This window comes from Emys orbicularis, chromosome 11 (genome assembly GCF_028017835.1).
Source record: "Emys orbicularis isolate rEmyOrb1 chromosome 11, rEmyOrb1.hap1, whole genome shotgun sequence".
Taxonomy (NCBI): domain Eukaryota; kingdom Metazoa; phylum Chordata; order Testudines; family Emydidae; genus Emys; species Emys orbicularis.
Genome location: NC_088693.1, coordinates 60,123,670 through 60,139,150, shown reverse-complemented (window position 1 = coordinate 60,139,150; position 15,481 = coordinate 60,123,670). Strand labels below are relative to the sequence as shown.

The 15,481-nt window shown below is 43.8% G+C and overlaps 1 protein-coding gene across 1 annotated transcript in view; it reads right to left on the bottom strand.

Moving 5' to 3' along the window:
* NBEAL1 (neurobeachin like 1) overlaps positions 1-15,481 on the bottom strand; it is a 149,422-nt gene that overhangs the window by 50,832 nt on the left and 83,109 nt on the right. Inside the window, exons 19-24 of the mRNA XM_065413192.1 lie at positions 12,063-12,152; positions 5,273-5,441; positions 4,061-4,194; positions 1,386-1,545; positions 1,186-1,288; positions 182-338 (exon numbers count right to left, since the gene is read on the bottom strand). Coding sequence (XP_065269264.1) covers positions 182-338; positions 1,186-1,288; positions 1,386-1,545; positions 4,061-4,194; positions 5,273-5,441; positions 12,063-12,152 — 813 coding nt within the window. The remainder of the gene's footprint in view (positions 1-181; positions 339-1,185; positions 1,289-1,385; positions 1,546-4,060; positions 4,195-5,272; positions 5,442-12,062; positions 12,153-15,481) is intronic.

Below are 15,481 nucleotides of genomic sequence, written 5' to 3'. Positions count from 1 at the left end.
AGTTCTACAATGGGCTTAATTCTATAGCCTGTCACAACTACAAAGTAGTAACATATATGCTGCATTAGATTTTGCTTGCATCTTTTTTTGTCTCTTTCTTTCAACAAAGCTATGGTCAAAATTCCTAAACACTAAAAGGTAGGAAGCAACTGCAGATGTTCACTACTGCCATATTAAATACCTGTTCCTCTTCACTGGTCGCAGCTATATATCCCATGATGCTCTGTATTTCTTCATGTGTCCCACCTTTGCTTAGGAAATATTTGATCAGTCCATATAGGAATATTTGTATTGTTCTGAGGTCATCTGGAGCTAAGTCACTGTCTTTACAGCCACTACTAACACAGACAAGGAAAAAAGGTCAGTAAAAAAAAAAAAAAATACATTTCTTGCATTACACAATTTATGATTTATAAATATCACTCTGCTAATACTTCTACTACTTGTTTTAGTAACCCTGCTACCTTATCCTTGGAGTGATATTCAAGATGACAAAGTGGGAGTAGCCAAAAACAGAACTGGGTTTTGGAGCCTGATAAACCCCCAGATGTGGACCTAAACCTGATTTGGGGACTTACTATTTTTACTAAGCATTTTTATTATGGTAGTGCCTAATGGGCAACCAAGAATAGGGCCCCGTTATGCTAGGGAGTAGATGGTCCTTGTCTCAAAGAGCTTACCATCTAAATAGAAATGTAAAAGCATTTCAATTTTCATTTTTATAAATAAATCTCTAGCCATTTTCCTTGAAGACACCATTGAAAATTACAAGCAGATATAAACTGATGTAAGCCTATCACACTAAGGGTGAAAGCTTGTCCTGAAGATCCCAAAGAAGTGGGTATTCACCCACGAAAGCTCATGCTCCTATACATCTGTTAGTCTATAAGGTGCCACAGGACTCTTTGCTGCTTTAAAAAAAAAAAAAAAAAGGTGTCTGGAATTCCGCCTCTGAAATTCTGCCGCCCCAAGCACGTGATTGGTTTGCTGGTGCCTAGAGCTGGCCCTGGAGCTTGCTACAGTCTAGTTCTAACACAGGGGTCAAGGGAAAGTAGTAATTTAGGCAAAGGAGAATTAAACTCAAAAACTTGATGAGCTCTCACTTTTAATTCATGTTTTCTGCCTGGTCTTTTGTGAAAAAGGTAACAATAGCATACAACAAATTAAGGAGCATAAACCTCATACCCATAATAAATCCTGAGTGTGTCTAGTAGAAACTGCACTCCATACTTCTTTCTGAAGAGCCTCCTGCTGTCTTTGATGATTGTGGAAAGGTACTGTATATGTCCTAAAATACAAAGCTTTCCATTAGAACCTAGACAGGGATTTATGAAGAGCAAAGGTACTGGGTTTTAGCATAACTATCTCAAGTTGTATGATCTCACCAATCCGGAAAGGGAAGTCTCCACGGTTCCAGATACTAAAGTCAAAAAGTAAATGTTGATACATCTGTTGCAAAAGTTGCACATTTTTTTCCACAGAGACCTGTTCTATCAATAACTGCAGAGCCATCAGTACATTCACATCCATCAAGCTGCCTGGCACCTAAAATTCAAACAGACGGGTACAGGGGATATAATAGTATAATGCGCAGCATATGCATTTTCTATTAAACTGATATTTAAAATCAGATTGACTCCCTAGTCTTGCACAACAATACAGTATTTGCTTTCCTTACAACAACTCTGTTAAACCAAACAGCTGTTTGAAATAATTCAATAATTCCTTTGTCATCTGAATTAAAGATTTTTGACAGAAATTTTTATCTGATTTTTGTTCTAGTTTAAATAGTTGAACTGTGAAATCTATAACAAACACAGCAAAACATAAGAATGGCCATACTGCGTCAGACTAAATGTCCAAATGGTCTAGTATCCTGTCTTCCAACAGTGTCCAGTGCCAGATGATTCAGAGGGAGTGAACAGAACACTATGACTAGGAGTCATCAATGTGATCGGGCCGTGAAAAATTGCTAATGCAATCCCAGGATACATCAGGAGAGATATGGAAGTGTTGTTATCATTATCCAAGGCATTGGTGAGATCTCATCTAGAATACTGTGTGCAGTTCTAGTCTCCCATGTTTAAGATGAATGCAAACTGGAACAGGTGTACAGAAGGGCTACAAGGATGATCAGACGAATAGAGAACCTACCTTACAAAAGGAGACGTAAGGAGGTTGGGCTTGTTTAGCCTAACCAAGCGAAGGCTGAGTGAAGATATGATTGCTCTATATGAATGGATCAGAGGGATAAACATCAGGGAGGGAGCGGAGTTATGTTAAGGGCTAAAGTTGGCCCAAGAATAAATGCATATAAAACTGGCCATCAACAAGTTTAGGCTTGAAATTAGATGATGATTTCTAATGATTAGAAGAGTGAAGTTCTGGATCAGACTCCCCAGGGGAGCAGTGGGGGCAAAAATCTTAACTGGTTTTAAGACTGAACTTGATAAGTTTATGGAGAGGATGGTATGATGAGATTGCCTACAAGGGCACGTGGCCCATTTGTGACTGCTAGTAGCAAATATCTCCAATGGGTGGAGATGGGACACTAGATGGGGAAGGCTCTGAGTTACCCAGGAAAGCATTCACTGTAATGTCTGGCTGGTGGATCTAACTGATTGCCTTATTTGGGGTCAGGAAGTAATTTCCCCCCAAATCAGACTCGCAGAGACCCTGGGCAGTTTTTACCTTCCTCTGCAGCATGGGGCACAGGTCACTTGCTGGTTTGAACTAGAGTAAATGGTGGATTCTCTGTAACTTGAAGTCTTTAAATCATGATTTAAAAACTTCACTAACTCAGATAGAGGTTATGGGTCTATTACAGGAGTGGGTGGGTGAGGTTCTGTGGCCTGCAATGTACAGGTCAGACTAGATGATCAAGATGGTCTCTTCTCGCCTTAAAGTCTATGAATTATCAAGTGATCCATACTGTCCAGTCCCACCTTCTGGCACTCAGAGGCTTATGGACACCAGGAGCATGGGGTACATCCCTGACCATCTTGGATCATAGCCATTGACAGACCTATCCTCCATTAACTTATCTAATTCTTTTTTTTAACCCAGTGATACTTTTGGCCTTCACAACATCCCTTGGCAATGAGTTCTACAGGTTGACTATGTGTTGTGTAAAAAAATACTGCCTTATGTTTGTTTTAAACCTGCCGCCTATTAATTTCATTGGGTGACTCCTGGTTTTTGTGTTACATTAAGATGTAAATAACACTTCCTTATTCACTTTCTCCACACCATTCATGATTTTATAGTCCTCTATCATATCCCACCCTCTAGTCATCTCTTTTCTAAGCCGCACAGTCCCAGTCATTTTAATCTCTCCTCAAACGGAAGCATCTGTCTTATTTCCTATCCCTTTCCTAATGGTTCCTAACATTCTATTAGCTTTTTTGACTGCTGCTGCACGTTGAGTGGATGTTTTCAGAGAACTATCCACAATGACTCCATGATATTTTTCTTGAGTGGTAACAGCTAATTTAAGTCCCATAATTGTGTATGTACAGTTGGGATTATGTTTTCCAATGTGCATTACTTTGCATTTATCAACATTGAATTTCATCTTCCATTTTGTTGCCCAGTCACCCAGTTTTATGAGATCCCTTTGTATCTCTTCACAGTTTGTTTTGGACTGAACTATCTTGAGTAATTTAGTATTGTCTGCAAACTTTGCCACCTCAATGTTTACCGCTTTTTCCAAATTATGTATGAATATGTTGAACAGCATTGGTCCCAGTACATATCCTTAAAACATAAGTAGACAAAGTTTCACAAGAATCATAACATCTTGTTTTCAGAAATCTACAAGAATGTATAAATATTATACTAGTCTATGTATTGTATCTGTACATATGCAAGACAGAAGGGAAGTACAAAGTTAGTTATGCTAACTCTATGTTCCTATGCACCAGCAAGCACAGATACTTGCTTGACAATAGTCTGAACCTCAGAAAACCTTTGACATTTAGAATGAAACCATGGCTTAAAGGATTTCAGTGGAATCAGGATTTCACCCATAACACTGATTACATGAGAAATAACTTCTCACCTTCTGTAACAAGGCTCCTAGGGTAGCAACTCCATGGGAGTGAATGAGATTATCTTGGTTAATAGGGTGTCTTTGAATAAAGTGCTTTATCATCAAGATGAAAGTTGCAACAATATTCTTCTCTAGACGAGCCTCTGCAAAACAGATTGTTCAGTTAAAACCCTTTTTTTTTTATCATTTCATTATTGTGTCAAATTAGGAGGAATAAGAAGTGAAATCAAGTGTTTTTATTCTCCACTGTTTTCCTGAGCTTCCTCTCTCCACTGATATTTGCTACCTTGCTGTAGATGGTGTTTAGATCCTGTGATGCTGAGGCAAAGTCATTATATGCTTCCCCAGAACAAAGCAAATGCCAGTCGTGACTTCAGCTGCTTTGTCCATTCACCTGTGGCACTGGACAAGATACTCTTCTCTAAGCCACAACCTGGATCGTCTTTTGCATGTTCTGCACTTGCTCTACACATACATTTCTTCCTCTTTCCCCACATCCGGATATGCCTATTATATCTAGAACTACTTTAAATTAGGAGGGAGAAATAATGAAGCAAAATCAAAAGTTGTATCATATTCCTTCACAAGTCTTAATTTCTAAGAGGCTTCTGCTAAGATTACAAGAATTCTCTTCAAGCTGTTAATTCAGCACAGCTGAAGAGCTATTTAAAAATAGTTTTCTTAAAATTTAAAGAGGGAAATCTGTGGTTTCATATGGGTTTTTTTTAAAGCATATTCATAAATTACTAAGAACTTCAGTAATTTAACTAAAATTCTGCAGGCTACTGGTTCGTAACATGAAATACTACATTATCTCCCAGATTCAGGGCCCACTGAAACAATGGGAAAATGTGCCACTGACTTCAGTGGGCTTTGGATCAGGCCCTTTTTTATTTTTCTAGATATGCAAAAGAACCACTTGATTTAGAAATAAATGTGCACATTTTGACTCAGTACATAAAGTTAATACAGCAAAATACTGCTATTAAATCCATTATATGAATGTGTCCTGTGTGTTCTTGAAGTTAATTTTAAACAGTGCTGAAATCCTATCTTATTAGGATGTCCAACTCAGAGTAAAAATAGTTTATTAAAATTGCATGGCTACTATAATAGAGTTAATATGTAATCATATAAACCAATTCTTTCCACTGTTGTAGTCCTCTGTTTTTATTAAACCTTTAACTTTAATATGGTCTCAAATCTATAGTACTTTCCTACCTGAAGCCTTTGTAGATGATAACACCACCCAGTCTCCCTCTATTGGAGTCACCAGTTCCTGAGGTATAGTTTCCCCTTCAGACCTCTCAGGCACCTGTCCACTGAGAAAACTGATCTGCTCCAGTAGTGGAAACAGCACATTCAATCCACCAATACAATTTATCATATCCTATAGGGAGGAGGAGAGAGAAAGCATGCACAAATTTGTAGGGTTTTTGTTGTTGTTTTTTTAATGTAAAAGAAATACCTATTTAATATTTAATGTAAAAGAAATAAGAAGGGCACTTATGTACTTATGAGTTAATCAGAATTCCATGTCACTTGGAAACTAGTTAAAAAGAACAGTAACAACTTCACAACAGTTTTAAAAGTAGGTTTAAAGGTGTTTCAGACAACAATTGTTTGCAAGTCTTTCAGCTAACTTCTGTGGTTTTACAACAATTTGTTTTTTCTCTCTTCTGTTGCTGCATCAAACACCTGCACAAATAACATGGGAAACTCACTCTAAGTGAAATAGACAACATGACAGAAAATACTGTCAAATACACATACTGGAGAACCAGAAAGAAATGTACTCTCTCTTCTGATCTCTTTGAATTAACACTAAAAAGTATATTAAAAAGTTTAGATACATGTGAATTTTAATTTAATAGTGTCCCTATAAAAAGTCTCTGCTTCAGAAAGTTTAAATACAAATAAAATGATAACGCAAATTATTTCATTTGCTGAGTAATGTTAATGAAACCTATATTCCTTTACTGCTCCTTTACTATCTCCTAAAATTCATCATCCTTTGTACACTAATAGGGAATTTGACAAATTCAATAAGTGGTTAGCAAGCTAGCCAGGGATACCTGTTATGCTCTCAGTGCATTGAAAACTGAAGTGTATCAGAGTTCTTTAATAAATTACACGAATGGTCACAATTGAAAGACTGATTTTGAAGAGAGATTTCACAGCACATACCATATCTACAGACTAAAAAGAATTATTTTAAATTTTTGTCATGATTATTTTGGGTCTATACTGTATTCTTAATTTTAAGCACTTGGACAAAGGGCCAACCTCGACATTCTCTCATACGCAGACATCTCAGGTGAACAAACAATAAAACAAAAACCACCAAAAACTATGTGGGTACTCCCCCACTTCTTCCTTTTGGGTACTGGGAAGGGGACACCACTCTCCTTCTCCAACGTTTACCTCCCCATCTCTCTCATTACTATCTCCTTCCACTGCTTCGCTCCACCCCATACCTCTTCACAACACCTCTCTCTTCAGCCTGCAGAATCCCTCTCCTGCAGGCCCTTGTCAAGTTTTTTCACACCTAATGTATCTCTCCAATAGGCCCTTGCTGACTCTGTGAGAACAAAACAGGAAGCACCTCTCAGAGGCAGTGCAGAGATATGCTACATAGGCACAAGCACAAGCCAACTAGTTAACATGCAGAACACTTGTCTGAAGTCTGAGACTGCTATCTCGTTTCTCTTTAACCCTACAGAATTCCTAGACAGTGCCCCCACCAGCACCTATGCAGTGTCTTCTAAAGACCACAATTGGGGGTGGGAGGCTGCTGGCTCCTGACACTCCCATAATGAGCTCTTCACACTTTCTGCTGAGCAGAACTATGCTCCACATAGCTCCACACGGAACCAGTGGTGTACAAGCAGCATTCTTACACCTCTGGGCAAGGATAACAAAATCATGGCATTTTCAAACTGTTCATATAAATTGGACCACCCAAAATTAACTAGTAAATGTTCCTACACTTTCTGGAAGCGTATCAGTCAACTAACACAAAGCCTATTCTCCTACAACGTTCACTTTGAGAGAGACAGAGTGAGTATCAGTACAGAATAGCTGTCATTAAATGTACACTATTACTGACACAGGGAGTCTTTCACAAGAGTCTGAACTTCATGCTCACTGCAGACAGCTCCCATTTATTTGTGCATATATTAGTCCTCAACTATAGTCTTCTACTACAAATTCCCTACACTCACAACTCACGTCAACCCCACTTCAAAAGACGGTTACCTTTTGTAACTGTTGTTCTTCGAGATGTGCTGCTTATGTCCATTCCATTGTAGGTGTGTGCGCTTGCCACATGCACCGGTGCCCGAAGTTTTTCCCTCAGTGGTATCCGTAGGGGACCGGATCTGGCACCCTCTGGAGTGATGCGCGTATGCGCCAGTATAAGGGGCACCACTGGCTCCCCCCTCCCTCAGTTCCTTCTTGACAGAACTCCAACAGGGGGGAAAGAGGGTGGGTCATGGAATGGACATGAGCAACACTTCTCGAAGAACAACAGTTACGAAAGTTAACTGTCTTTTTCTTCTTAGGGTGCTTGCTCATGTGCATTCCATTGTAGGTGACTCCCAAGCAGTACCACTGGAGGCAGGTAGGAGTTCACGGAGGCGGGTAGGAGTGCCGATTGCAACACAGCTCTGCCAAAACCAGTGTCATCTCTGGCTTGCTGGGCGATGGCGTAAGCATTGTGAACGTATGAACTGAAGACGACGTTGTGGTGCTGCAGATGTCATGGATAGGGACATGCACCAGGAAGGCACCTGAAGACACCTGCGCCCTAGTTGAGTGAGCCTTCACTACTGTTGGAGGCACAGCCTGTGCCAACTTGTAACAAGTGCGGATGCAGGTGGTGATCCAATTCAAAATCCTCTGAGAGCACATTGGAAGGCCCTTCATCCTGTCAGTGATCGTGATAAAGAGCTGGGTTGATCTATAGAAGGGCTTGGTGTACTCCAGGTAGAAAGCCAGGGCGCACCTGACATCTAGAGTGTGCAGCTGCCTCTCCTTATTGGTTGTGTGAGGCTTTGGACAGAACACCGGGAAGAAGATATCCTGGTTGACATGGAAGTGTGACACCACCTTTCGCAGGAAGGCCGGATGGGGCCGCAACTGGACCTTGTCCTTGTAGAATACCCTGTATGGGGGCTCCAAAGTGAGGACTTTAATCTTACATGTCTTGCCAAGGTAATAGCTACAAGGAATGTAACCTTCCATGACAAGTAGGAAAGGGAACAAGAAGCCATAGGCTCAAAGGGTGGACCCATGAGTCTGGAGAGGACCAGGTTGAGGTCCCATTGGGGAACTGGGTCCCAGATCGGTGGAAAGAGTCTTCCAAGGCTTTTCAGGAACCTGATCAACATCTTATGCGAGAACACCGATCTACCCTGGATGCGAAGATGGAAGGCCAATATGGCTGCCAGGTGAACTTTGATCAAGGAGAAGGCGAGACCCTGGTGCTTTTAGTGAAGCAGGTAATCCAGGATGGACTGCAGAGACGCCTGAGTCGGGGAGATATTCTGCTCTGATGCCCAGCAGGAGAAACAGTTCCATTTTGCCAGGTAAGTTGCTCTGGTGGAAGGCTTTCTGCTTTCCAAGACAACCTGCTGTACCTGACTAGAGAAGGCTTGTTCCTCTGGATTCAGCCACGCAGCAGCCAAGCTGTGAGGTGGAAAGAGGTGAGGTTCGAGTGCAGGAGTCGACCGTGATCCTGCAAGAGTAGGTCCGGGCAGCTTGGAAGTGGCTACCGGGCTGCCCCGGTCTGGTCCATGAACATGCCAAACCAATGCTGGTGAGGCCATGTTGGAGCAAATCATAATGACCCGTGCCTTGTCCCTCTTTATTTTTGAGAGGACTTTGCTGATGAGCGGAATTGACGGAAAGGCGTACAGCAGGTCTCCTGACCAAGAGAGGAGAAAAGCATTAGATAGCGAGCCTCTGCCAAGGCCTTGGAGAGGTCAGACAGGGAGACAGTGGTTGCGGGCTCACGAACAGCACACCTTCCAACACCAGAATCAGGTCAGACCCTTTTGGGAAGGGATCCCAGTCTGTCCCCAGTACCACGGGGTACAGTAACTCCTCTACTACCCCAATCCGTTACCAGGCAAATCTGCCCCTTACTTCTAGGGACACCTGGGCCACGGGGCAGGGCTTCCAATCCCCTTGGATGCATTCCAGCTTCATCCTTGCCCCGGGGATAAACCAATGTGGCTTCACCAGCCCCCTCTGAAAGAGCGAGTGGGCCAAGGCCGTGTCCCCCGAGTCCCTCTGGGTCTTCCTCCTCACCTGCACGGGGATGGTGGCCAGCCCTCACTCCTTTTTCCACCCACCAACGTCAGTCCAGCTGCAAAACTTGGCTAGGCCACATTCCATCTCCGGCAGTCCCTACATTTATGTCCTGGCCATCCACATCGCCAGCATACAAGCTGCTCCGGGAGACTACGGGCTCCCTTGGTCTCCTCCTCCTTCTTCTCTGGGCTTCTCCCAGGGGAGGGTGGTTCTCAAGGCTTCCCTCGGTATGGTAGGTCTCGGCATGTCCTACCCTCCTTTCGAGGAAAATTCACCTCCGCGTACTCTGTCAATTTAACAGCGGCCTCTACCGTGTTTGGCTGGTGTCGCCGGACCCAGACTTGCATAGTCTCTTAGAGGCCCTGTAGAACTGTGTAAGGATCACTCTTTCCATGATTTTCCCCACCATTTGGGTGTCCAGCCAACACGTGGCCCAGTCCGTCAGCTTCCAGGCAAAGGTTTGGGACCTCGAACCCCCCATCCACCAGGCCGACCTTCACCGTGTCATAATCCTTGGCCTGTTCATTGTTTAGCGCCATATAGGCAGCCTGCACCTTGCCGGCCAGATAGGGGGCCAGTCATAGGGCCCAGGTTGCCCTATCCCATCCAGTGCCCATGGCCACCCGCTCAAACGTATAAAGGAAGGCATCGGGCTCATCGGTGGGGCCCATCTTACATAGGACTAGCCCTGGCGCGCGGGTGCCATCTCCTCCCGGGGGCCTCACCAGCTTTTGCAGGAGCTGCAGCTGCACATTGGCCTGCTCTCTGATAAAGTCCTGGAGAGTCTTCTGCTGTCCGGCCTGCCAGGCGAGTAAGGCCTGCCTCTCCACCTGGTGGGATTGCTGGAAGGCCTGCAGTGCTTTCTGCATCTCCTCCTGCTGCTTGGCTAGCCACTGCAAGGTTTCCTCCATCTTCGGATTGCCACGCACTGGCGGTGGCCTGTAGTCCTGGACAAGCCCCCACGTGTAACGGGGTCCATGTGCGCCCCTGGGTATTCGGCCCCTTGGCCTCCCTCTTCAACGAGTCAGGGACACTTCAGTCTGGTGCAACACCCTTGCTCTTTATTCTCTGAAGATTTCCCACCATGAGTTCCCAACTGTATACAGGTTTCACAGCTACTTTGCCTACAACAGGCCTAGCCCGCAACAGACTAGGAGACTCCCACCTCCTTCTGTGCTTGACTTTTCTCTTTCCCTTTCCCCCCCATTCTCTGGCTTCCTCCCAGCCTTTATAGCTCTGGGCTAATAAGACTGGCTGGTGCGGCCAGTTACCAGGCAGGCACAGGGCTATTCACCCAGCTCCAATCTATTCCCCTTGATCGGGGCTGGAGTGGCAGGAGCTGATAAGGGCTTCTCAACCAGCACCCTCCCACAAGCTGGTACCGGGCATGAGGATTGGCGCCGGTTGGAGGTTGGTGCCGGCAGCGTGCTCTGGACCAAGCCGCAGTGCCGACTCCATAAGGAGCACTCGGAGATGAATGTCCCGCTTCCTTTTAGTCCGTAGCCTGAAGCTCTTGCAAATGTGACACTTGTTTCCCCTAAACACTTCAGGCAGCTTCTACGGGGATCACTGACTACCATATGTTTTTTCAACAGTCACAAGGTTTGAAGCCCGGGGACCGAGGCATGCCCCGTACCTAGGCCGAGTCCCGTACAGGACAAACTAACTATTTCTAACTTAACACTAAGGAAACTATTAACTAAACTACTTTATAAAACAAATTCACTACTAGACACAGTAGAGACAGAAAAGCTTGCTGAAACAAGGAGACATTCCAGCACCATCACTGGCAGTAAGAAGAAACTGAGGGAGAGGGGAGCCGATGGCGACCCTTATACCGGCACATACGCGCACCACTCCAGAGGGTGCCAGAGCTGATCCCCTATGGATACTACTCAGGGGAAAACTTCTGGCACTGCTGCATGTGGCGAGCACACACACTTACAATGGAATGGACATGAGCAAGCACTCAAAGAAGAAAAAAATATTTTGTACCTGAGGATTCCAGCTTGGTAGTTCATTTCAATTTGTACACCAAGTAAGTGAGCCCTAGCCTAGATGATACTTTTGGGTCAAAGTCAGACCTGGAAATCAATGTTGCTCCTATATACACTAGGTCTGATTCTGATCTTTGAGATGAGTGTGTGCGAATGAGTTGGCAGATGGGTGAGTTAGTGAATAAACAGGTAAACAGTGACATAATAGACTAAGCTGGTGCACACTCAGTGAATCTCTTCCTCTCTCCATGAATCTGCAAGAACTAAATCGTTAGAGTATTTTTGGGGAAGTGGGAACATGAGAGAAACATTGGCCTATATGGAGGACTAGGAAAATTAATTAACTGACTAGTACTAGGTATTATTAGGGAGAAAAGTATTATTAGGGAGAAAAAGGTAGAGGTCATAAAATGCTTTCAAAATATAAAACGTATTACTTGCAGTACCACAAAACTTTTTAATATTCTAATTTTAAGTTTGTTTTGAAACATTATCTATGACTGTGTTTGCCTGACTCCACTTTCCCAAAATTTACTTTGACACCACCACAACCCTAAAATTAGCTTAATTCACTTGAAAACACTGCTATGTGTGGTGTTGCTCCCGCACAATGGGAACGTCTAGCACTCCTTAAGCATCCAGTATACGATAACTACTTTGTATTTACATCAGATTGTGATGATTTAATATTAATTTACCTTGATGTCCCAGTTCACTACTTTGTTTCCAGTTAGTCTTCCATGTAAAAGATTTGTGGACAGGTCAAGGCAGATTGGGTTTCTGCAGGCCTAAAAAAGGAAAAAAATATGAGCTTCAGCATTACTTCTGAAACAAATTCAGGGTCACTGAATTACCTGTATAAATTTACATAAGAGTGCATGGCATACTGAGGTAAGGCAGGAAACAGCATTGTGGTGATACTAATGGCAAGATTTCAACGACGTGGGATACCCAGAATACATTTCCTAATATCTTGGATTCACTATTCACAATTTCACCACTTACAGCATTCTTGGCCTTTTGGTAGAATGAGAAATAAAATACACAAATCTATAGTTTAGTTATGGACAGTGCAAGGCCTAATCCAGAAACCCACACTACTCATGTCAATGGAAATTAGTTAGATTATCAACTTGTCCTTCAGGAGAAAGTGCTGACTCATACCCTTTATACTAAGTGAGGCATTCATACCGGTGCCGGGAGATAGTTTATTCAACCATTCTAACCAAAAAGTAAATGCACAGAAAAAGCTACCAACCCTAAAAGGGTGGGAAACAAAACACACCATATTTCAGTAAAAGCAGGAGGGCGAGAATAACAGGCTCACAACACTCACACTCTGATACCATCCCAAAGGGCCATCCAGCTGTGGTTCTTTAAGTTTTATTCCACAATATCATGTAAAATGACCTCACCCCACATTAAGCAATGGGGGCCATTAGCTGGCTTGTAGGAAAAGGTGTGTGATCCCTTTAAAGGCTCGACAGCCAGAGTGCTGCAGCTTCAGACCAGGTTAGTGTTGGGACGGTGACCCATCCCCCACCCCAGGTGACTGGAGGAAAGGGGAGACTATTTAGGTCCACCCCAGTGCAGGAAAAGCCCTCTTTTAACTGGACCAGCTGTGCACAGGAACAGCTGCATAAACTTCACTCTCTGGTGGCTCCACATGGTAGCAGACTGGTGAGAACAGGGAGGTGGAGGGGGGAGGAGTCCTCCCTCCAACCTGCAGCAGGAGAAGCAAGTGTTTTGTAGCAAAAGGGGAAGAAGTTTCAAACTCATTAGAGCAGGGCTCTAGCAGATTTGTGAGAACAGGAGGAGCGAAGGTGTCCCCCTTCCAGCCAGGGATGGAAGTTCCAAACCCAGTTCAGGGTGCACAGAGTGGGGCTTGAGAGACCATGGGAGACCGGGGATGTGGGATCTTCACTGCATGGGCAAGGAGTGGAGTAGGTGGTTCCCAGCGTGGTCTATCTACCAAATGGATTCTCCTCTGCTGGGAAGTAACATGGATCCTGGGGAAGCAAACACTCCCCATGGTGAACTAGCTGCATTTGGCGGTGGGGTAGCCAACAGAGAATTGATTCAAGCCATCTGGGTAGTTGCTTCCAAAATTGTTTCCATAGCACTACAAGGCTTACAAGGTGTAGTGGGTCACCCACAGCCAGGACATTTGAACAAACAGATTGCAGGACAGGAGAATGACAAGGCTGGTAGCACCAGAGTGTGACCAGCACCAGATGGAGGTTGCAGAGGCAGGGCATGAAAGGGAGTCCTTTCTGTCCAATACTGCAATGGGTATCCATTGGGGCTATCAAACAATTAAAAATATTAATTGCAATTAATCGGGAGATTAAAAAAATAATCACGATTAATCACAGTTTTAATCACACTGTTAAACAATAATAGAATACCATTTATTTAAATATTTTGGATGTTTTCTACATTTTCAAATATTTTGATTTAAATTATTCCACAGAATACAAAGTGTACAGTGCTCACTTTATTTATTTTTTAATTACAAATATTTGCATTGTAAAAAAGATAAACTAAAGAAATAGTATTTTTCAATTCACCTCATATAAGTACTGTAGTGCAATCTCTTTATTGTGAAAGTGCACTACAGGATGGGGAATTACAGGTAGGACCCCATAAATGTAAACAAACTTGTTTGTCTTAGCAATCGGCTGAACAAGAAATAGGACTGAGTGGACTTGTAGGCTCTAAAGTTTTACATTGTTTTATCTTTGAGTGCAGTTTATGTAACAAAAACAAATCTACATTTGTAAGTTGCACAGTCAGGGAGGCATTTCCGGTAGCGTTTTTTTGGAGCTTTAGGATCAGCCAACTAGTACTTGAGTCCTGTAGGGATTCTTCTGGAAGGGCTTTAGAATTGAGGGATATATATTGGGAGGGGCAATCGGTGATATTAACTTTGAAGATGTCAAAGGCAGATCAAGGAGGCCAGGGTGAATTCATTATGGTGAGCCTGGGATCTGCAGAGTGGAGGCTGTGAGGGCATACATGGCAATAAGGCCAGGAAAGAAGGGTCCTCTTGATTCAGGACGATGGGAATCCCCTCACAACATACTAGTTTGTTACAGTTTTAAGATGGGGTCTGACAGGGTTGGGGCTTTAGCACATGAATTGGTTCCCACTCATTCAGGATCGGGGTGGTAACAGTAGTGGCCCAGCTAGGTCTGGGGGCTAGTGCAATTCAGGCAATTGGGGGTAGGCATTCTGAAGCAAAAAGAATGTATGTGAGACCCCAGGTGGGGAATCAGTGTTAATTTTCCCTTATGTCTGTATTCCAGACACTGGCAGGCCAGGCAGACAGCAGTGTAGATCTGTGGGCACAGTATTGTTTACTGGGCACACATGCAGGCTTCCAGGTTGTCTGGAGGTTTGCTGCTGCACATCAGTGGTGAGGCAATCCTGAGCTGGCAGGGGAGCATGTTATGGGACCAGCTGATGGCCCATCTGTACACTGTGATGGCCTCTGAGCAGGAAACAAATAAGAACATAAGAATGGCCATTCTGGGTCAGACCAAAGGTCCATCTAGCCCAGTCTCCTGTCTTCCAACAGTGGCCAAATCCAGGTGCCCCAGAGGGAATGAACAGATCAGGTAATCATCAAGTGCTCACTCCCCTGTCGTCCATTCCCAGCTTCTGGCAAACGGATATGATTGTGGTTCACCTTGGGGAAAATTATTAGGGAATGCGTAAAAGGGTGGACTTATTGATCAGAGCTAAAAGGGACTTGGGGCAGATCCTGGAATTTTTACTCCAGGGAAAAGATATCTGGTCTGACACATTGCAACACAGGGTGTGGCGGGGAACTGTGAAGCCCCCTCAGGTTGACAAGTCTAGGAGGTATGTGAATAGGGAGGTTGCCAAATCCATAGTGGCAATGGGGGGGGTCAGTAATTTCTCATCTGGACTTAGCATAGGGGGCATCAGAATGATTCAGGGAGGATAGGGTCTACCCTATTAGACTTGGGAGCTGACAAGTTTTTGGCCAATATTAAAGAGGACATTAGTAGATGTCTGGGAGCCTGGCTAGGTATGCGGGGGGAAGCAGACAAGCTAATTGCTGGAGCCTCCTTGTGGCAGATATCCAGTG